Source organism: Vulpes lagopus, chromosome 3 (genome assembly GCF_018345385.1).
Source record: "Vulpes lagopus strain Blue_001 chromosome 3, ASM1834538v1, whole genome shotgun sequence".
In the NCBI taxonomy this organism is placed as follows: domain Eukaryota; kingdom Metazoa; phylum Chordata; class Mammalia; order Carnivora; family Canidae; genus Vulpes; species Vulpes lagopus.
Window position 1 is genome coordinate 120870541 of NC_054826.1, and position 21736 is coordinate 120892276.

The 21736-nt window shown below is 47.4% G+C and overlaps 1 protein-coding gene and 1 pseudogene across 3 annotated transcripts in view; one reads left to right on the top strand and one right to left on the bottom strand.

Moving 5' to 3' along the window:
* CIITA (class II major histocompatibility complex transactivator) overlaps positions 1–6911 on the bottom strand; it is a 47193-nt gene extending 40282 nt beyond the window's left edge. For all 3 annotated transcript variants that reach the window (XM_041749025.1, XM_041749022.1, XM_041749023.1), the window contains exon 1: positions 6459–6911. In XM_041749025.1, the coding sequence (XP_041604959.1) occupies positions 6459–6744 (286 nt within the window). In that variant the 5' untranslated portion in view covers positions 6745–6911. The remainder of the gene's footprint in view (positions 1–6458) is intronic.
* Positions 6912–11325: 4414 nt separating this feature from the next.
* LOC121488578 lies at positions 11326–11483 on the top strand (annotated as a pseudogene).
* Positions 11484–21736: the final 10253 nt, after the last annotated feature.

The following is a 21736-nucleotide window of genomic DNA, read 5'->3' on the forward strand; positions in this document are numbered from 1 at the left end:
AAGCAATTAATAGTATAGACGGTGTGTAGAAGTCACCAGGGAGGTCCTGAAGTGAATGAAGCTTGGGAATCAGTGACAGGTGCCTCCTTCCTGCGTTTTTGCTGAAAGAGCATGGTGGGGTTGGGAGTCTGAAGAGCTGGTGTCAAGGCCCTGCTGTTACCAGCAGGTGTATGACCTTGGACCCCTCGCTCCCTTTGTGTGTGGGCCTTGGTTTTCCCACAAACGAAATAAAGATTATGATGCCTATCTATGTATGGTGGTTATTTTGAAACAGCCCCTGCTTTTAGAGGGCCCAAGGAGGAAGTAGGCAGACAAGTGGGAAATGCTAATAGTCAATTTGAAACAGGGTCTTGCCTTCTTAGGCTAATAAAACAGACGTGACAACTGTTACAGATCTCAAGAAGTCTCTTCCTCCCGTGACCTGGTGCCAAGGGACAGGCACTCCTGGCCATTCTGTTGCCTCGAGGCCACTTATGAGAGTCCCTTCCTATTCTTGGAGGCAGTTCTGACGGCCATGGCCAAAGCAGTTCTGATTCACGTTCATGGCAGGGCAGAGCTTGCAATGAGAGTCAAGTCAGACTGGGGGTGCCATCATCTCTCACCTGGTCCCATCTCGCTGCCTGGTCTTTCCACATCTTCCCTGACCCCCACCCCCAGCCATCCCCCAGGCCCATATTCAAGACCCAAATCTGGCCCTGCCTGTGTCAACCCAGGTCTCTGAGCTGGGTGATGACACGTATGGGGCTGTGTGTTTGGCTGATGCCAAACAGGCTATAGATTAGCACCAGGAGGGTACCCAGTAGAGACCCCACTGTGGTGCTCAGCCAGGAGCTGATGGGTCTGAATTTCAGCAGGGGCTGTGGAAACAAAGAGATGAGTGAGCAGGCTGGTATTGCAGCAGAGCTAGAAGGCCGAGCCGCCCGACCGAGTGGGGAAGGCAAGGAGCAGGGCAGAGGGGTTAAGCCGAGCCAAGGATTTCTCATCCTGCTGATGTTCCTCTTCAAAACTCCCTCAGAGGTGGTGACCATTCTCCTGAGCCCAGGGCTGCCAGGAATAAGCTCAATTCCCTCCCGACTCAGGGGCGTCTCAGCGCTGTTCAAGCCAGCCTTGCTCTGGGAGTGTGAATTTGTCTCCAGGGAGGATCCAGCGTGACAAAGACCACTGGCTACCAGCAGAAGTACTGCTAAAGTTGCCGGCTGGGGTCCCCTGCCAAGTCCCAAGGGGAGGACATGAGGGAAACTCAGCTTGTGAGTAAGCCCGTCATCCCTGTCTCCAGTCTTCCCCAAACAGACCTGCTCAGCCCTACGTGGTACCTCAGCTGGAGCAGGTCCTACCCTGGCCAGGACCGAGCTCCTGCCTTCTCCCCATCGGGCTCTGTCTTAGCCTCCCTTCAAGGCCTGAGCTCCTGCTTTCATCACCCTTCCAGGTAACATCAATCTTAGGCTTTATTCATTTTTAGAAAACTTGTTGCCATGTATTTGGCAATGCATGGGTGAACTTCCTATTTTGTTAAATATAGACTCTGTTGCCTCCAATTAGATCACGAAGTTGCTAGTGTCTGGGAGCCGGTGTTTTATTTTCTAATTTAAAAGCCACACTGCTCCAAAATTGTTTGAATGAAGGAACCAGGTTTGGATGTGAATGATTAAGGCAGACTCAAATTTCAAATGGTGAAGGCCCCCCTCCCCCTAGGTTGTAAGTGCCTTTTCTTATGGTTTTTTTGTTTGTTTGTTTGTTTGGTTTTTTTTTTTTTTGGTGCCCACCAAAATCCCTAGCAGGTGCTAACACAAAAATTAGGGAGGAAGGCAGAAATGGAAGGAAGGAAGGGAAAGAAGTGATAGATGTGATAAAACTGGTTTGTATCCACATTAGACAGGTAGGAAGGTGCATGAGAACGCAGGCCTAATAGTCGGTAAAATCACAAGCAGGTGAGTCAGTAGAAAGGCAGGTAAATCAGTTGATACATAAAAATAGGAATGTTTAGGTAAACAGATTGGTGAGCATGTGTAAGTGGGTAACAGATACCAGTCGGTGGATGGTAAGTAGGTGTTGGTTGGTGGTTATGTAGACCAGGTAAGTTTGAGGGCAGGCAGGTAGGTGGCTGGGCAGGTGGCTACGGAGATAAATAGAGACTGAGTAACCTCACGGGTGGGCTGCTGAAGACAACGACAGAGAACAGAAATGGGCTCTGGTCGGAGCAGGTGCCAGGCTGGGAGCCAAGTGGAGTATGGAACAGGCCATTTGTCAGCCTGGGAAAACCCATGGGGAAGTGCCAACTTCCGGCTGTGGGCGCTTTTCCTTCTGCGACTCCGGGGACAGGATGGGGTGAGGGTGAAGGTGACGTGAGTCTGGCTGGCGGGGAGGCCATCCAAGGCGAACCGAGCACAGGTGTTCTTGCCAACACGTCTCCTTCCAAGAGGTAGAGTCGGCTCCCCCCAGATCAGAGCAGAAACGGGTCTTGGGGAGAAAAAGAGGAGGGTGCGAGGGCACAGCGCCTCTCCTGTCTGGGGTCAGAGGAGGTCCGGGCTCTGGTGGCTCTTGTGCTCAGAGTCAGATGGGAAAGGAAGCCGGAGGAATAGTTTGGCCGCTTGGGGTGAGTCCCTTCCTTTCCAATAAATCAGGCAACATCCTAGAGGGAGACTTTGTTCTAATGGTTCTAGAAACAGTATCCCTGTGGGCAAAAATAACACATTGTGAAAACATCGAGGGACCAAAGACCAAATGAGAGCCAAGGAAAACCAACAATAAGATCGAAATCTCCTGGCCTGGAGTGCACATGCCCTGCGTCGGATGAGGTCACTGAATCGTCAGAGCACCCTCTGAGATAACAGTACCTGGGTACTATTATCGCCTCCATTTTACGGAGGCGGAAAACTGAGGCCCAGAGAGGTTCCAGAGAGTGCTCACAGTCACAGCCCTGGGAGCGAGGGGGCCATGACCCGCCCTCAGCAGTCTGAAGGCAGAGACTGTGTGTCAGCCCAAGGGCAGGGGCACACTGATGAGCTCCTCACATGCACTCAGCGCCCAAGCACTGAGTCACTCATGGAACAGGCGTGTAGATATTCAGTGCAGCCCCCGGTGGGACCGTAGACACAATTGTTTTCTTTTCACCTCACCCCGCCCCCCCACCCCCGGTTTATTCATCCTTGTTCAATTCTCTCTGCCGGGTACCCCTTTAGGCCTCGCTATACAACGCCACGTGCTGCCTCAGATAGTTTCTAGCTATGGTCTCATTGAACCCTCACTCTAAAAAGCCCCTGGGGGCTTTATATGATCACTCCCATTTTCAAGATGAAGAGACAGAGGGTCAGAGTGGTCCAGTTATTTGGCTGAGGTCACACGGTTTGTAAGAATCAGAGCATTGCCTCAGACCCAGAGCTCTCCAGGGTCCAGCCTGGTCTTTCTCCATCACTGCCATCCTCACTGTCTCTTCTCTGCCCCCAGACTGCCTGCCACACGTTGTCACCCACTGTTGCCAAAGAATGGCCCGAGTATTTGCTCTGATTCTCCAAGGAAGCTGCTGGGTGCTGAGTTGTGTCAGAACCAGGACCTTGACTCTCAGACCTCCCCTTGAGCTTGCCTGGGGTTGGATGCACCTGTGCTGCCTCGTGTAGCATGGGGTCGAACCCCCAGGGTCACAGCCCCGGGGATAAGCTTTCTGCACAATTGCACGAGGGCACTATGGGAACTGAAGGCGACTTCTGAATCATTGGCCTAGTTTCAGTTTGAAGATGGTCAACCTGTTTTGGGTGATTTACGGTACCCCTTGGGTTGTCTAGAAGAGGCAGCCAAGCAGAAAGTGCGGTGGCAGGTCCAGCCCTGTGAGATCCGATAGCCCCCTCCCCAGGCCGTGACCTGAGGCAAATCTCGTAATCTCTCTGCGCCTCGGTTTACCATTCTGTAAAGTGAGAATAATGGTAGTACCTGAGCCATCCACCCACACCCACTCATCCACCCGCCCACTCATCCATCCATCCATCCATCCGTCCAACCATCCAACATTCAACAAATCTACATTACATGCCCACCCAGGGGCAGGCGCTGTGCTAGGCATCTGGGAGGTGATATGATCAAAATATAGATCCCTGCCCACATGGAGCTTATTTTCCAGTGGGATAGTCAGACAATGAACAACAGTCATATAATAGTTAAATATATAGAAGGAGGAAATGTCAGTCTAGGGAGGGGGCTCAGAGTGTGGACAGGACCTGCAGTTCTGAAGAGGATGTTACAGGTAGGCCTTGTTGAGAAGGTAAGATCTGAGCAAAGAGCTGAGGGGGGAGGCCTAGAGGATATCTGGAGAAGGACGCTCCAGGTAGTAGGAACAGCACGTGCCAGGGGCCTGTGGTCGAGAATGTGCCAGGCCTGTCCCGGGGACAGCGGGGACACCATTATGGCTGGGGGAGATGAACAGCAGTAGGGGATGAGGGCAGAGCAGCGAGAGCCGGATTGTGATGAGCCTTGTGGGCCACTGTCCAGATTTCGATTTCCCTCTGAGCGATGGGGAGCCAGGGCAGAGTTTAGAGCAGTGGACGGTGCAGACCGGTAAGGGTTGCGGAGAGAGTTACAAAACCTTCACATGATGATTTCCTCTTCTGAACCCTTGTTGAAACCAAAGGCAGGGCCCTTTCTTTACAAAGCACTCAATTCTCCTTCCCCTTCCCTCTCTCCCCCTCTGAAGGTGCTCCGGCCCGGCTTGTCCCACAGCAGCACCCTTGGCAGCCCTGACGGGAGCTGGCCTGGATGACAGGAGGAAAGGGCAGGGAAAGGAGGCACCTTGCCTTTCTCTGTCTCCCAGGCGCCTGAAGACCACGTCATTCTGAGCCCAGTTCCCTTTCTCGAGTCACATGGGGGTCAGAAATAAAAATATTATGTCCCCAGGGAGGAAGCAGAGTGAAATAACAGGAACTGGCAGAGGAGGGAGGGCCAGAGGTGTCAGGCAGCCCCCACATAAAGGAGCTAGGAGCATGCAGTTTGCAAGGAGGGAGGATGGTGCTGATGCCCCTGCACCCATCCCGGGGTGGCTGCTGCACCCCCATCAAGACCACACCCCTGGGGACAGGAGCCGCTTGCACCCCCAAGAAGAAATCAGGGAGCCCATTTAGGTAGGAGAGGGACAGAGTAAGAGATATGTCCAGGAAACCAAGAGGGACCATCCGGGTGAGACTGTAACCACGAGGAAAACCAACTTCTTATACATTTGCAACTAAAAAACCGGGGGGGCGGGCAACACGCATACACCACCCTCGCACCCGAATCAACACCCTCAGAAGAAGGCTTTCTCCCTCCTCCAAGCCAGGTTGAGGATAAAGCTTGCCTGCCTCCACATAAATCCAGCCTCCACCACTTGGCACCTGGGGACCCAGGGTGCTGTCCCCTCTGGGTGCTCTCTGTTTTCTTCATTAGGTCAGAACTAAGAGTGCCGCGCGGTCCCTGGGCTATGCCAGGTGCGTGATAAACACTCAACGAGCGCGAATCATTGTGATCCTCTCCCACTCGAAGTGGCTCTGAAACCAGAAAGGACCCACGAATAACTGGACTCTACGGCGCAGAGTCACAAAGCTGGAAAAGCGCAGACCTGGGGAGAGCAGGTGCAGAACAGAGATGCTCGCGTGGAGCCGAGAGCCTCTTGGCCTCAGGGAAGGGACACCTCACCTGTTTGCGGGGTGGGGGGAGGTGACACGGTGTAGGCTTGTTTTTCCAATTCAAGAGGTGTCGAGTGTCGTTAAGACTCTAAAAGTGAGACACTCTTCCCCTCTTCTCCGATCTGGTTCTTGTTCTGCGTCTCCGTCTCCCTCGTTCTTTCTCCCCTTCTTCCCTCCACCTTCTCCCCCTTCCTCCTTCCCTCTGGCCTCTCCCTTTCTTTTATTTATCTCCCTTCTTCTATTCCATCTCTCCCTTTCTTCCTCTCTCGCCCTGCCTGTCTTTGGATTTCTGTCTCTCCCTGACGCAGATGCACACACGCACGTGCACGCCCGCACACACAAACGCGCGCACACATGCACGCATGGCATCCTCTGCTCTCTGGCTTCATGGTCCGTCCTCTGGCACCTTGTTTCTCTGCATTGGAGCCTCCCCAAGTGTCTGCAGCCGCCTTCCCCACTGGACCGTGAGCCCCTTGCGTCCAGCCCCGGTGCCCAGCGCAGGGCCTGACGCATCAAGGCTGCACAGGGTACAAATCAGGCGGTGTTTGGTCGCATGCCTCCAGGATGGTCTTTTCTTAAGCAGAGTGGGAAGCATGCTGGCTGGGCCTCCAGCACACCCGGCATCACAGACGGAGTTCTCCAAGTACTCGCTGCTCCTGCCAACTCATCCAGAGGCCCTGACTCCTGTCCAGCTCCGCCTTCCCATCTGGGGACGAGGATGATCACACTGGCTTTCCTTTCAGAGGGAAGGGAAAATCTGTGCGCTGTCTACAGCCAGCCTTTGCTACTCGGGCCAAGGGGATGCCGACTTACCAGCATGGTCCTTGAAGGAGTCAGGGTCCCCCTCCGCCACCGGGGTCTGCCACCCACTCCACGCCCACCTCAAGAGGGCCAAGTCTGGGTCTCCTTTCTCCAGCAGGGTCAAGGAGATCTTTCTGGCCAGGGCCTCGCCATCAGGCTCGCGGAGCAGGGCGCAGTGGTACTCCTGGGAGAGAAGCTCCTTCTCTAGCATGTTGTCCAAGAGGGCTTGCACTTGACTCGGCTGATGGCTGGACAGCAGCATCCGGACCCGAGCCAGGATGGTCTGAAAGTGGTTCATGGCCGGGCTCAGGGGCAGGCCAGCTGCCTGGGCCAAAGCCTAGGATCTCTGCTCACCCAGCCTGCAGCATCCAAAACACGAAGTGAAAAACAGGATGAGGGAAACTCTACAGTTTGGTGCTGTTTATTCCTGCTTAGGCAGGTTTCCTCATTTGCGTCGCAGGCTGGGGTGCCTGATGTGTGGTTGGAAACGGGTGCTGGGGCTGATCCGGACCCCACAGATGCTTGCTGGGACCGCCCACGTGCATGTCAGAGAAGTCTGCAGCCTGTGGGCTCCATCTGATCCAATCCAGTATTTGCTAAACGGGAAGCAGACTTGCCTCTGTGGGAACTCGCACAGTGATGGTCCTTTTTAGATGTTTTATCATAACAAGAAGGCAGTTGGGGTGTAGGGGTTAAACAATTGGCTTTGGGGTGAATCTGCCGGGGTTCACAGTACAACACTGCTTGCTCGGCCTCTTTCAAGCCCCCATTCCTCCACCTGAAAAGGCTGGATGATGATAATCATACTTACCTCACTGGGTTAGATGGGGTGATAATAACAGCCCTGACCTCCCAGAGTTGTTGAGAGAATTAATGAGATAAGGTGTGCAGAGCACCCAGACATTATCTGCATGATACTGTTCAATAAATATCAGCCATTATTCTCATTATTGTTATTGATTAATCATGCATATGACCGTCATCTTGGGCTTAACCTCACTAACCCTCAGTCCCCTCCTTAGCCAAAATCTCCCAATAAAAGTAATCCAGCCTCATTAAGTTGTCTTGAGGGTTAAAAAAGATAATGCATTGGAAGGGCTTGGCGCTGGACCTAGTGACCACTTAATGAAAACTGACTACATACGAATATCATCCCCGATCTACAAATGTACAAAACAGAGGCTTTGCGTAGGAGCCAGTCTATTTTAGGATTCTATTCTAAAAATTCCCAACCCAGGGGTGTCTGGGTGATGCGGTCTGTTGAGCATCTAATTCTTGGTTTCCGCTCAAGTCACGAACCCAGGGTGGTGAGATCCGGTCCTGCACTGGGCTCCGGGGCTCTGCACTCGTCATGGAGTCTGCCTGAGATTCTCTCTTTCTCTCCCCCACCCACTCATGCCCTCTCTGTCTTTCAAATAAATAAATAAATCTTTAAAAAAAATTCCCAACCTATTTTTTTTTCTCATAGTTGATCGCTCTCCCTTATCATTTTGAAACATACCTGTGACCTCGTTTCCTAGCCTGGCCTCAGCTTTACCATCTCTCAGATGGGACCATTTGCATTGTTCACTTAAGTGAGAGAAATAAAGATTTCGACTTCCAGGATGGCTGAGTAGCTCCTACCTGACTGACTCTACCACAGATAAAAACTAACAACTCTGGGGGAGGGAAAAAAAAAAAAGACAAAAACAACTACCTAAGGGCACTGAAGAATGACTGGAACTGGCTGATATTAGAAGGAAGTCAACACATGAAAGATAAGAATACCTTTGGTGAGTGAGTTCTCAGCTCATGGGACTGGAGACTTGCCTGGAGGCAAGTCTCCATCACCACTGTGCAGGACAACTAAAACTCTTAAAAAATGCAAAGTTTTACTGCCCTGAATAACCAGAGGACAGAATTTGGGGGTAATAATAGCTGCTGGAAAGTGGGAGTAGAAACCCCAATAAGGAGGTGCTTGGGTGGGTCAGTGGGTTAAGCATCTGAGCCTTCAGCTCAGGTCACAATCTCTGGGTTCTGGGATCAAGCCCAGCATTGTCCAGCTCCCTGCTCAGTGGGGAGTCTGTTTCTCCCTGTCCTTCTGTCCCCCCCCCCATGCTCTCTCTCTCTCTCTCTCTCTCTGTCTCAAATAAATAAATAAAACCTTTTAAAATTTTTTTTTCAGAAAGGGGAGAGAGGAGTTGCTCCAAATTCTGTGTATAAACTGCCCAAATATCTAGTTGACTTCTGAACCATGTATACATTCACAGTTAGACTCCAAACAGCCCAGCTGAGGTTAAAGGAACTGAACTGAGATTTGAATTGCAACCTACTATAAAGGTCAGAGGGGGAGTAGGAGACTGCATTTGATTCCAGACAAGTTAGGAGCCCACTAAATCAACAACAACAAATTAACACTGTTCAGGTTATAATAATCCAGAGTCTTGGGGCGCCTGGGTGGCTTAGTCAGTTGAATATCTGCCTTCAGCTCAGGTCGTGATCCCAGGGTCCTGGGATCAAGTCCCACATTGGGCTCCTTGCTTAGTGGGGAGCCTGCTTCTCCCTCTCACCCTCCCTGCTGCTCATGAGACTCTCCCACTCACTCTCAAATAAATAAAGTCTTAAAAAAAAAAAGGGTGTTTCCAACAAATGATGTGCAGCATACACCCAACATTACTTGCCTGTAAAGAAACAGGAAAAAGGGACTCATTCTCAAGAGAAAAAGACAATCAAGGAAACTGATTTCTAGACGACCCGGATATTGAAATTGGCAGACAAGGATTCTTAAAGCAGTGACTATAACCCTGAATGAAAAAGACATTAAAGGGGGAACCTGGCCGGCTCAGTTGGTGGAACATGTGACTCTTGATCTTGGGGTTGTGAGTTCAAGACCCATGCTGGGTGTAGAGATTACTTAAAAAAATAAAACCTTCTTTTAAAAAAAAAAATTGAAAGAAAGAAATAAAAAGAAAGAAGACGTAGAAGAAATGTATATAAATTCACTCATAAAAGTGAAAAGATGGGAAATATCAGCAGAAAAATAGAAACTATTCAAAAGTTATCCAATGAGGGGCACCTGGGTTGCTCAGCAGTTGAGCGTCTGCCTTCGGCTCAGGTCATGGTCCCAGGGCCCCGGAATCAAGTCCTGCATCGGGCTCCTTGCAAGGAGCCTGCTTCTCCCTCTGCCCGTGTCTCTGCCTCTCTCTGTGTGTCTCTCATGAATAAATAAATAAATAAAACCTTTTTAAAACAAGCTATCCAGTAGAAATTATCAAAATGGAAAGTACAATATATGAAATTTTAAGTCCCTGGATGGGATTAACAGCGAAATGGGGAATGACAGAAGAAACAAACTTGCAGACGGAACGATAGAAAGTATTCATTCTGATAAACAGAAAAGTTTGGGGGATAAAATGAGCTTCGAGGATCTGTGGGAAACTATTAAAAGCTCCACATATTTCATATGAAAAGCTTCTACGTATTTGAGATCACAGAAGGGGAAGAAAGCATGGGGCAGGAAAAACATTTAAAGAACTAAAGCCTTAAACTTCTCAAAATTGGCGAAAGGAAAACAAATCTGTGAAGCTCAGTAAACTTCCAGAACGGTAAATACGATGAAACCACACCTAGCTTTATCACGGCCAAAGTGCTGAAAGCCAAAGGTAGGGAAAAACTCATGAAAGCAGCCAGACCAGAACATGTTACACACCAGAGAGTGTTCAAATAGTCACTGACTTCTCATTAGAAACCATGGAGGCCAGAAAGCTGAAATTGTCAACAAAGATGACTTATTATTATTATTATTATTATTATTATTATTATTATTTATTGTTTTTTAGAGAGAGAACAAGTAAGGGGAGGGGCAGAGGGAGAGGGAGAGAATCTTAAGCAGCCTCCATGCCCAAAGTGGATGGAACCCAATGTGAGGCTTGATCTCCCAACCCCGGGATCATAACCTGAGCTGAAACCAAGAGTTAGCTGCGTTACCAACAGACACCAAGGCACCCCATTCACACAGACATCTAAACCCAGTGAAAAGACGTCTCAAGAATTCAGGAAATATTGATATTTTCAGATAAAGGAAAAACTAAAAGAACGAGTTGCAACAGACCTGTATGCCAAGAAACGTGAAAGTGTGTTCTTTGGGAGTTGAATGAGGCTAGCTAGCAATTCAGATCTACGGGGAGGATTAAAGAACATTAAAAATAGGATCTCTGGCCAATATAAAAGATTGATTTTTTTTCCTCTTCATTTATTTAAATATAACTGGTTAAAGCAAAAATTGTAATATTGTCTATGACTTTTAAATATAGATAGAAGTAACACATATGATGCTTATAGCATAAAGGATGTTATAATAAGAGGGTGGTTATTAAATCTTTATGTAGTTGCAAGGTTTCTAGATATCAAAGTGATTGATTCTAGATATCAAATATTACCTCTATGGGACGCCTGGATGACTCAGCTCTGCTTTTGTCTCAGGGCGTGACTCTGGAGTTCAAGGATCGTGTCCCACATCGGGCTCCCCACAGGGAGCCTGCTTCTCCCTCTGCCTGTGTCTCTGCCTCTCTCTCTGTGTCTCTAATGAATAAATAAATAAAATCTTTAAAAAAAGGAATATTACCTCTATGTAGGTTGGGAGAAATAGAAGATGTATATTATATTTCCTTGGCGACCACCAAAATATAATGCAAAAAAGTAATAGCTAAAGAGCAACTTGAAATTAATATAGAATTTTGAATGAGGTGGACTCTCAGCTCTTGGTTTGAGTAAGCAGTCCAAGAAGATCCTGACATTTTAAACGTCATACGTAACGGCAGAGATGTCAATGTAAATATTATTCCCAGGGCAACATATTACCAATCAAGATAACAAATTTGCAAACTTTTAGGCACTAAAAATCACTTCTCAGCCTTTTGACTGAGATCAAGTGTAGTATCTATTCTTATCACTTTTAGGCACTAATGGTCATGGTTCACAGGGCAGATCAATAATTTCTGCAGGTTGAGTATCTTAAAAGGCTCCTTTGTACAAACAGCACTTTCGAGAATAGTTTTATAATCACAAAACAAGCTTCATGTGTTCGCACGTCCCCTCTCATGACAGGAGATGGAGATGGATACTGATGCAAAGGTTCTCAGCTTACCAGAGCTAACTTTGGGATGTGTAACAGTGATTGCTACAACCAGAGGCAAAGGAGGAAACTTGCTCCATTTTTTTTTTTCCTGAGATTTTCTTGTCAGCAGTTAGGAGACCATGTGATTTCTTGGACAAGGAAGTAATACCCATTGATTAGATCTGAGAGAAAAAGAGGAGGTTTGAAGAGCTTAAAACATAGAGGAGGGCAGCCTGGGTGGCTCAGTGGTTTGGTGCTGCCTTCAACCCAGGGCATGATCCTGGAGACCCGGGATCGAGTCCTGCATCAGGCTCCCTGCATGGAGCCTGCTTCTCCCTCTGCCTGTGTCTCTGCCTCTCTCTCTCTGTCTCTCATGAATAAATAAAATCTTTAAAAAAAAAACAACAACATAGAGGAGTTAGGAAAGAAGGAGCCAAAAGGGAGTTTTAACAGATGGCATAGATGGCGTATAATCTTCAGCCAAGGCTGTGGAGAAAATGGCAGGGGGTTGGTCACTGGGAGGGATAAGGAAACCATGTTTTTAAGTACCTCACCTCTTAGGTACCTGAGAGAGAGGACCAAGTCATGAGGATCCATCCCCAAGCATCCGCAAGGTAGGGATGAGGACCAGCCATGGGGATTACCCCCAAGCATCCAAGGTGGGGTTGAGGACCAGCCATGGGGATCCCTCCCCAAGCATCCAAGGTGGGGATGATGGATAATGAAGCAGCAAATACTAGGGTCAGAGAACCAGGGATAAGGGCAGGTAGGTTCCCCCAGCCGCCTATAAGCTCCTTCCTCCTTCCTATCAATCCAACCACTACTCAGTCATGAGCTTTGTTAGGAAAACTTGATTGCCAGCCTCCACTTGACCACAGATTCACTGTGCCACCACAGGCAAGGCATTTCCTCTCTCTGGGCCACAATTTCATCACCTATGAAATAAGTGGTTCAGATTACATGGCCCCTTGAATGTCTTTCAGTTTTGAAATATTGAAAGTATTACATAGTTGCAGAACCCACTGGTCCCAGAGCTCCACAATATTCCCCTGTGATTAGTCATGTGTGTGTTGCATTTTCTGTCTTTAGTCATTCAGGACCCCCTGCGTGTGACATTTCCCCCCTAATTATCACATGCAGTGTGTACTATTATTTATCTGATGTTTTGCTTTCATCTAGCTTGTTTATTTACCATAGGAAGAAATTTCATGCCCTTATCACAGTTGGAAAGTCACATCCCATGCCCAAGAGTAGTGAGCAGCTGACAAACATGTGGCAAGTAAAATGATATCAAAGCTTAGATTCTCCTGCTTATTGAAGCTTCTGATTCTGAGGTCCAGTCTCGCTTTGTGACAAAGCATGGTTAGTAGGTGTTAGAGAGATGAGAGAGAGAGACTAGCACCCAGCTGGGGCTGCCTACCTCCGCACACTGGTAAAAAGTATAGAACCTCTGCGTAAGGATGTAGAAAAATGAGAACTGTCCTACTCTCCTGGAGAGCATATGGGATGGTGCAATCACCTAGGGTAACAATTAGGCAGTACTTATTTATTTTATTTTTATTTTTATTTTTAAGAGAGAGAGACAGAGAGAATGAGTGGGGGGAGAGGTGGGGCAGAGGGAGGAGGAGAGAATCTCTCCGAAAACTGGAGGCAGGGCTCTATCTCAGAACCCTGAGACCGTGGCCTAAGCCAAAATCAAAAGTGGAAACTTTAACCAACTGAGCCCCCCTGGCCCCCCTGAGATGGGCATTCTTAAGCTTTACACACAATATACGGAGATTTGCTATTAGCTTAAAAAATCATCCAACTTTGCAATGATAATCAAATAATTTTATGAAACATAGAACGCAGCCAGAATTGGGAGTGGAATTCAAACTCTCCCAACACTTCGCCAGGCTCCAAATAGCTGCCACCCATGAGACAGGTTTAGTTCAATCATTTTCCCATTGTGGGATTGTCAAACAGAAATCATTTAAAGACGCTGTCCTTTGATACACATAAAGATAAATAGCACTTTTCTCTAAAATTATCTTTTCCTTGGAAGTGTAGCCAGATGGCCCTAAGGACACGCAATGTATAATGATTCTGGAAGAAATTACAGACCAATGCCACAAAAGGTATGGAGAAATTGTATGAGCAGCTGAGCTCAGGAGAAGATTCTGGAATGCCTGTATCCAAATTCATAGACCTTAGTAATCTATTAAGGGTCTCTTAGAAAAACTACATTCTCATGGATGTCACAGCTATTGGTTTTAACACGTAAGACCACGTTAGTATGAAAGAGAGAAAATTGCAAAGACTCAACCATTAAACCTTTAGAACATGCCCCATATCCCAGTGTATAACTGATTGGACTAACTTTATGTTAACAACCATTAAATTTCTCACATAATTGATTGGGTCCATTGCATTCAATTTAATGAAGCCACACTTACTCCAGAATATTTATAAAGGGCATTTGTATATCTATTTTTTGTTGATTTTTATTTCTTTATTTTGGTTATTGCGAACACTGCTGCCTCGTGTGTTATATGCACCTGTGTAAGAATTTCTCTGGGGTATATACTGAGGAATGGACACTGTGGGTCTGCACTTCTCCCATTTAATAGGCATTGCCTAGGGGAACTCTAAAAAAAAGAAAGCCCACCTCAAAGAGGAAGCTATTATAATGACAAATAGCACTGTGCATTTCTAAAATTCCATTTTTCTTTTTTTTTTAATTTATTTTTTTAGGGACACCTGAGTGGCTCAGTGGTTGAGCATCTGTCTTTGGCTCAGGTCTTGATCCCAGGGTCTTAGGATCAAGTCCCGCATTGGGCTCCCTGCATGGAGCCTGCTTCTCCCTCTGCCTGTGTCTTTGCCCTGTGTCTCTCATGACTTAAAAAAAAAAATCTTAAAAAATTATTTTTATAATTTCATTTTTCAGTGTTTGCCTCTTGATTAACTCTCTCCTCCTGTGTGATATTGCCACACATAGAGTCAGCTAAGCCCTCGTGATGTTTTGTGTGGCTGCAGGCTTTGACAATGTGAAAACAGCATAAGCCAAGGCTCTATGACTATAGCATCAATGTTAATGGACTTTTATTATTGAAAGATGAACCTTAACAGGTATCAGCAAAAACCATAATCATTTCATTGACTATAAAGAAAAAAAATCACGCCAAGAAACGAGGCACAACTTCACGATCCTCCAAAAGCAAGAGTGGGTAAATGAGCTGTATATGTTACTGGACTGGAATCCTATACATGGTTAAAGTATGTGAAGTAGGGCTACCTATTTTATAACCTGCAAAGCTAAAAAAATTAATGAGTTGAAAACCAGTTTGCAGTCCACAGAGTATTATCTAGGGATGAGGTACACATGGAGGGTTGGATGTGCATGAAAATGATCAATTGTCAATTCAGGAGACTGGTTCTTTCTAGAGCAAAGAAGATGAGGCAGTGACAGGGAATGGCATCAGAGCGGGGGCTTGGAGAAACCTCTAATGCTTTATTTCATTAGCAGAGCGGCAATTAGATGGCTATTCATTATTCTGATTCTTTTTTTTTTTCTTTTTGGGTATTTTTTTTTGAAGATTTTAAAATTTATTTGAGAGAGAGAGAGAGAGGATGAGTGGAAGGGGTAAAAGGGAGAGGGAGAGAGAATCTGCAGCAGACTCTGCGCTGAGCACAGAGGCTGACACGGAGCTCGATCTCACAATCCTAAGATCATGACTTGAGCCAAAACCAAGAGTTGGATGCTCAACTGACTAAGCCACCCAGGAGCCCTCATACTCTTGTTCTTTATGACTACTTCTATGTCTAAAATATCCTATTAAGTTGAGTCATATGAAATTGATGATAGTTGTTTTAATCTATGAAAACAGCCATTCGTATGATGTAATTTTTTAAAAGATCTTTTAAAATTTATTTATTTCAGAGAGACAGAGAGTGCACACAAGCGGGTGGACGGGCTGAGCAAGGAGCCTGAAGTGGGGCTCTATCCCAGGACCCTGGGATCATGACCTGAGCCAAAGGCAGATGCCTAACCAAGTGAGCTACCTAGGCACTCCATGGTGTAATTTAATAAAGTGATAATAATGGGCCACGTGGGTGGCTCAGTCGGTTAAGTGTATGACTCTTGATTTCAGCTCAGGCCTCAATCTCAGGGTTGTGAGTTTAAATCTCATTTTGGGCTCCATGCTGGGCAAGGAACCTACTTAAAAAAAAATAAATGTGTGTATATAATACATACATATTTTATATATATATTTATAATATATAATAATAATCGAAGCCTGAGGTCTAGCCTTGGGGATGGCAAACTTATGATCTGAGACTGGAGAGGGAGGATGCCAAAGGGTCTGCAGAGATGTAGGTAGTGCTGCTGGGCAGCATGCAAAGTGCTGATGCTCTAGCGCCCCAGAGCCAGGTGAGGGTTCAGGTCCTTGGGGTCACCAGCCTGCAGAGCGAGAGGTAATCATGCTCTCTCTATCTCTGGCCCCTCCAGCTTGGGGCTACACGATGAGAATGATGACGTACTAAAATATTCAGATGCCACTTCCTGAGTGAGAAGAGTGAGTAGCTAGATGCTCTCTGTATATGGTCTCATCATCACCAAAGGCATCACAAGGTAGACATTAGTCATCTCATTTCATAGATGAGGCCTAGAGATGTTAAGTCACAGACTTTGAGTGGGAACCCGGGGAGGAATTCCAGGCTGTGATTTGCAAAAGGAGAAGAGGGTGGAGCCTAGTGTCTGCTGGAGGGGCTGCTTCCTCCCTGGAGGCTGGGGAGATCAGCTCCCTGGGGCCATGGGGCGTCAGAGCACACCAGGGCTGAGCCTTGTGGCTGCCACGTGGCTGCCCACAGACCAGGGGGATGAGCTGCTGCATCTCAGCCTGAGTCACCTTGACCACCGCTCAGGGACTTGGCTTCCTGCCTGTGTTCCCCGGGTTTCTCCCCAAGGCTCAGGGAGTCTACTGCTGGCTTATGACTTAGAGGTGAAGCGGGGACAGTAGGTGGGGACTGTCAGCATGATGACACAGTCTGCTATGGTTCCCGTGGGCCAGAAGTGGGAGGCAGGAGACCTGGGCCCAGTGGGGTTCTGGAGTCAGCTTCCCCACTTCCCTCCACACCATCGCCACCACCTTCGCCCCCCTGCCCACCCACTGCTTCCATTGTCACCATCATCATCTCCCACTTCACCACCCCTATCCCTCCCACCATCACCTTCATGGTCACCACCACCTCCACTGGCTCCGCAGACTCTTCCCCATCAGCACTATTTCCCACCACCGTATTAGTCCTACCTCTGGCACCATGCAGCATCTGCCTCAACCCAGAAATCTCTACACCAGCCTGTAAAGTGGGCATTTCTTACTATCACCATGGTATACGAAGCTCAAAGAAGATTCTAAGCCAGGTCTACAGGATTCCTTCTGACACTTCACAAGGAGAGGTTGGGCTCACTTGTTACCATGGAATTGGGCCCAAGATGGACATGCCATCTGTGTCTCCCCGTGGGTCAGTTCTGAAGACTCAGAGAGGATCAAATGGTTCGCTACAATAGGGCTAATGCGTACGCAAGGAGCTTGGAAATCACAGGAACCTGAGGATCAGAGACATTGAGTGTCCTCCTCAAGATCACACAGCCAGTAACTGATAGGATTTAAGGAGCGTGTGTCTGCTGTGAAAGCCTACAGCATCGGGATGCCTGGGTGGCTCAATGGTTGAGCATCTGCCTTTGGCTCAGGGTGTGATCCTGGGGTCTGGGGATTGAGTCCCGTATTGGGCTCCCTATGGGGAACCTGCTTCTCCCTCTGCCCAAGTCTCTGTCTCTCTCTATATATCTCTCATGAATAAATTTTTTTTTAAATCTTAAAAAAAAAAGCCTACAGCATCACAGCTAGATCTGTCTTCAGCACAGAGGAGCGGTGATGCGGGCCCTTGGCAACTATCAAGGCCATGGTAGCCATGGGGATACTCACTTGGCCCTCTTCCAGAGAGAACCTGCCATGGATGGGAGGCAAGAGTGGGAGCCAGCTGACAGTGTCCAGCCACAGAGGCCCCTGGCTCTCCCTCAGCTTGTAAATCCAAGCCGGCAGCTTCCAGGCAATCCCTGGCCAATGACTGAGCATGGCGGTGACACAAGGTCTTGACGTTTCTTGACAGTGCGGGACTCTCTCCAGGCAATTTCCAAGCCCAGGCTCCCGGGGGGACCTGGCCGAGCTTCCCAGAGCTGAACCCCAGTCTGAAGCTCTCCCTACACAATCCTCCCGTCTTCCCTTTCTCTTTTCAAAGTGTCAGATCCCTCTGCCCGTATCTATGGCCTCTCCCCTGGATCTTTCAGTGTCATCACCTCCCCATACATCTCGTGTATCTCGTGTACTCTGACTCTGCCTTGCTGTCTGCTTCTTGGAGGACCCCAAATGGTGCAGAGGTGTGAGTTTGTACCAATCACAGCAGAGGGCATTCTCTTCCCCACCCTGGCCTTAAGATCTGACTTTATTATTTTTTTCCCCAAATGTTATTATTAAGTAACCTCTACACTCAAACTCCTAAGCGTGAGACCAAGAGCCATGCGCTTCAACACTTGAGCCAGCCAGGTGGCCTAAGATCTGACCGTAGACACGCACAGTCTCCAGCCCTGCGGAACGAGTGTCTACCAACATAACTGCTTCCTCTAGCATCATACAACTATTACAAATTGTTAGCGTAGCTTGATTTGGATTCCTGTTCCAGCAAGTCCAAGCGAGAGCACACTTGTTTGCTTCTCTGCGACTTTAATGCCTGTGGATTTCCTCCTGTGGACCATTTCAAACTTCTAGGGTTGTTATGAGGTCTAAATGTTTTAAGTTAAGGATGCAATATTTAAAAAAATATCTAAAAAAAAGTTAAGGATGCCTGGGTGGCTAAGTGGCTGAGCATCTGCCTTCAGCTCAGGGCATGACAGAGTCCTGGAATCAAGTCCTGCGTCAGGCTCCCCCCCGCCCAAGGGAGCCTGCTTCTCCCTCTGCCTGTGTTTTTGCTTCTCTCTGTGTGTTCTCAAATAAATTAAAAATAATAAATAAATAATAAATAAATAATAAATAAATAAATTTTAAAAAATAAAAATAACTTATTTAAGTTAGCAGAAAACGTGTACACACAGTCTGGCACACAGTCGGCATCCAGCACACGTATTCCTTCATTGTGTGCTTGACCCAGGTGCGGAGCTCACGTTTAGCCCTGGGAATACAGCAGGTGAACGATAAAGAGAAAAAATTGTGCTCTCGTGCAACTTGCAGTATGATTAGTTAAAGCTAAATCTGGAAAGTCTTGAAGGTACCTTAATAGCTGCAAAAGCCAAATAAGATAGGCGCCTCCTTTCCTTTAGGGAAACATATGAGACCAGAACTCTGAGTATCCTTTAAGAGGGATACTTAGCAAATTTCCATTAAAGGAAAACAAGTCACTTGAAGCTTTTGAAGCCCGGTGCCGGGCAGTAAACTCTCTCCGCCCTGACAGATGGAGCATAGATTGAATAGTCGACATAGATTAATTGGACCTAATAAACTAAGGTAAAAGGTTGTGAGCCCGAGTACGCTTGTGTCTTCTTGCGAAGCCCTGTTATCTCAAGGTCCAAAGAGATCAATGTTCTCTGGAATGTATACAAAGTCTGCTTTTACTTCTTCGGGTCATCATGTTATTATTTAGTTTCAACCTAACTAAGATAAGAAGTCAGAGAATGTAATCTGTGATCTTTGTTAAGATTGATTCCAGCTCATGGTCACTTTTTGTAAACACTGCATGTAATGTTTAGAAAGGATGTGTGGCTGGGGGCTCCTGGGTGGCTCAGTCAGTTAAGCACCCGGATCTTGATGTCGGCTCAGGTAGTGATCTCAGGGCCTCACCTGCCTAAGTAGGAAGCCTGAGGCGGGGCTTGATCCAGGACCCTGGAATCATAACCTGAGCCACAGACAGACGCTCCAACGACTGAGCCAGCCAGCCAGCACTTCTCCACCCCTCTCTTTTTTTTTTTTTAAACTGTGAGCTACTCAGTTCTTTCGAACTTCATTGTAGGTGATCTTTGAGTCCTGGTGTAAAATTCAGTAGCATTCATTAGTGAGTTCTTTGCAGTCCAGTCCCAGGAAGGGATCTGCTGTTAAATTCTCACCTGGGGTGTGCCCAACAGTGTGTCTTGCCCCTACTCTCCTGTGGCCTTGAAAGGGGAAGCTGACATTTTGCAGAGTTTGAAAGAGATCTCAAAAAAAAAAAAAAAAAAAAGGCTGACTTTGGTGGGTCTGCACCACCCAGCCTCTCTAACTTCCCTCTAACTTCATGTCTTTGGGGGCTTCTGTGGATTTATTACCTTTGTGCCAACCAGCAATGTGTTTAAGAGATGCGTTCAAGTATTGCATCCAGCATTTCAGTTGTCTCTGGGGGCAGAGTACTAGGGTCTCTCATCCCTCAGAAGACTGGAATTAGATGTCTCTTTATTACTTCTACTAAGTAAACGACTTTGCTTACCCTTCACCTACTCCAGGAATGTACAGGGAGGAGCCGGTGCTGAGCTCAGAAGCAGGGAGTTTGGTTTTGAGCAGAAGTAGAAGCACGCAATTGCCTTATCGTAGTTAGATAGCTTCATCTCTAAGTCAGCTTTCACTTATTGCAACCTTGTCATGTATCGTTCCAGAAGGAACTATAGAAACTGGGGTGCAGCTAGCCAAACTTTTATTTATTTTTTAAAATTTTTATTTATTTATGATAGTCACACAGAGAGAGAGAGAGGCAGAGACACAAGCAGAGGGAGAAGCAGGCTCCATGCACCGGGAGCCCGACGTGGGATTCGATCCCGGGTCTCCAGGATCGCGCCCTGGGCCAAAGGCAGGCGCTAAACGGCTGCGCCACCCAGGGATCCCTATGCCAAACTTTTATAGCCTGGATCAGTGTTCAAGGAGGGAAAGGACTAAGAGAAGAAATGCTAGTAAACATCACACACCTTGCAGTCATTTATCTCTACCCAGGCTAACTTATAATCTTTAATTTCAATCCTTCACATCATCTCTCATCTAGCTGCTTTTCTTTTTTAAGATTTCATTTATTTATTCATGAGAGACACAGAGAGAGAGGCTGAGACACAGGCAGAGGGAGTAGCAGGCTCCATGCAGAGAGCCCGACGCAGGACTCGATCCCAGGCCCCGGGATCGTGACCTGAGCCAAAGGCAGACGCTCCACCACTGAGCCCCCCAGCCGCCTGTGTCATATAGCTTCTTCTTCATCTGCTCACACATTATTTGACAGCTAATCTTCCTGAAATCCCAGGAGGTGGGTACTGTTATTCCCATTATACAAATGTAGAAGCTGAAGCTTGTAAAGGTCAAGTGGGGGTGTCCCAGGGCTGGTCAGTGGTAGAGCCCGACTCCACACAGTAGTCTAACCCGGAGCCCACATGTTGGCTTCTACTCTCTAAGGTTGTTTTTTCCTGCCTTCAGCCTCACCTCCCTCACCTCACGCTCCCCTTGCAGCAGCTAGAGGGATCTTCGTGAACTGAATCAGTGATCATGCAGTGCCTCAGCCCCAAACCTTCCAGTGGCTGCCCACCACCGTGGGACAAAGCGGCAGCTCTTCAGCAGGACTCATATCCACAGCCTCTAGAGCCTCATCTCCTATTACAGAGAATCACCCCCCACCCCGCTCTGCTGTGGCCACATCGCAGCCCACTCACAGGATCCAAAGGTAGGCCATGCTCTTCCACACTTTGGTCACTTTCAACTCACACGACTGTCTCGCTGCATGTATTTTCTCCACTTGGTAAACTCCTACACATGCCTCAATACCCAGCCCAAAAGTTACTCTGTGGAACATGTTCCTGATCACCCCCAGGCACGACTAGCCATTGTGTACTTAACCTTATAACACCTTGGCAGGAAATTCTCGACCTTTGAGGATCACTAGTACCAGAAAATCCATGCAAAAGCAGATCCAGTTAGCATGGGACCAAAGTGTCATAGTAAATATTGAGCAAGAAATTTTATAAAAGGACTTGATTGATGCTTTACCTTAAAAAAAAAAAAAAAAGAAACGAACATTTAGCTAACAAAATTATCGTTGAAATTCTGTACTAATTCTTAGACCAGATTATGAAGTCAAGGGTAACATATATTTTCTTCTTTTTGGTATAATTTCCTGACAAAAATTTGTTTGAAGTCATGATATGACATCCTTTTCTACC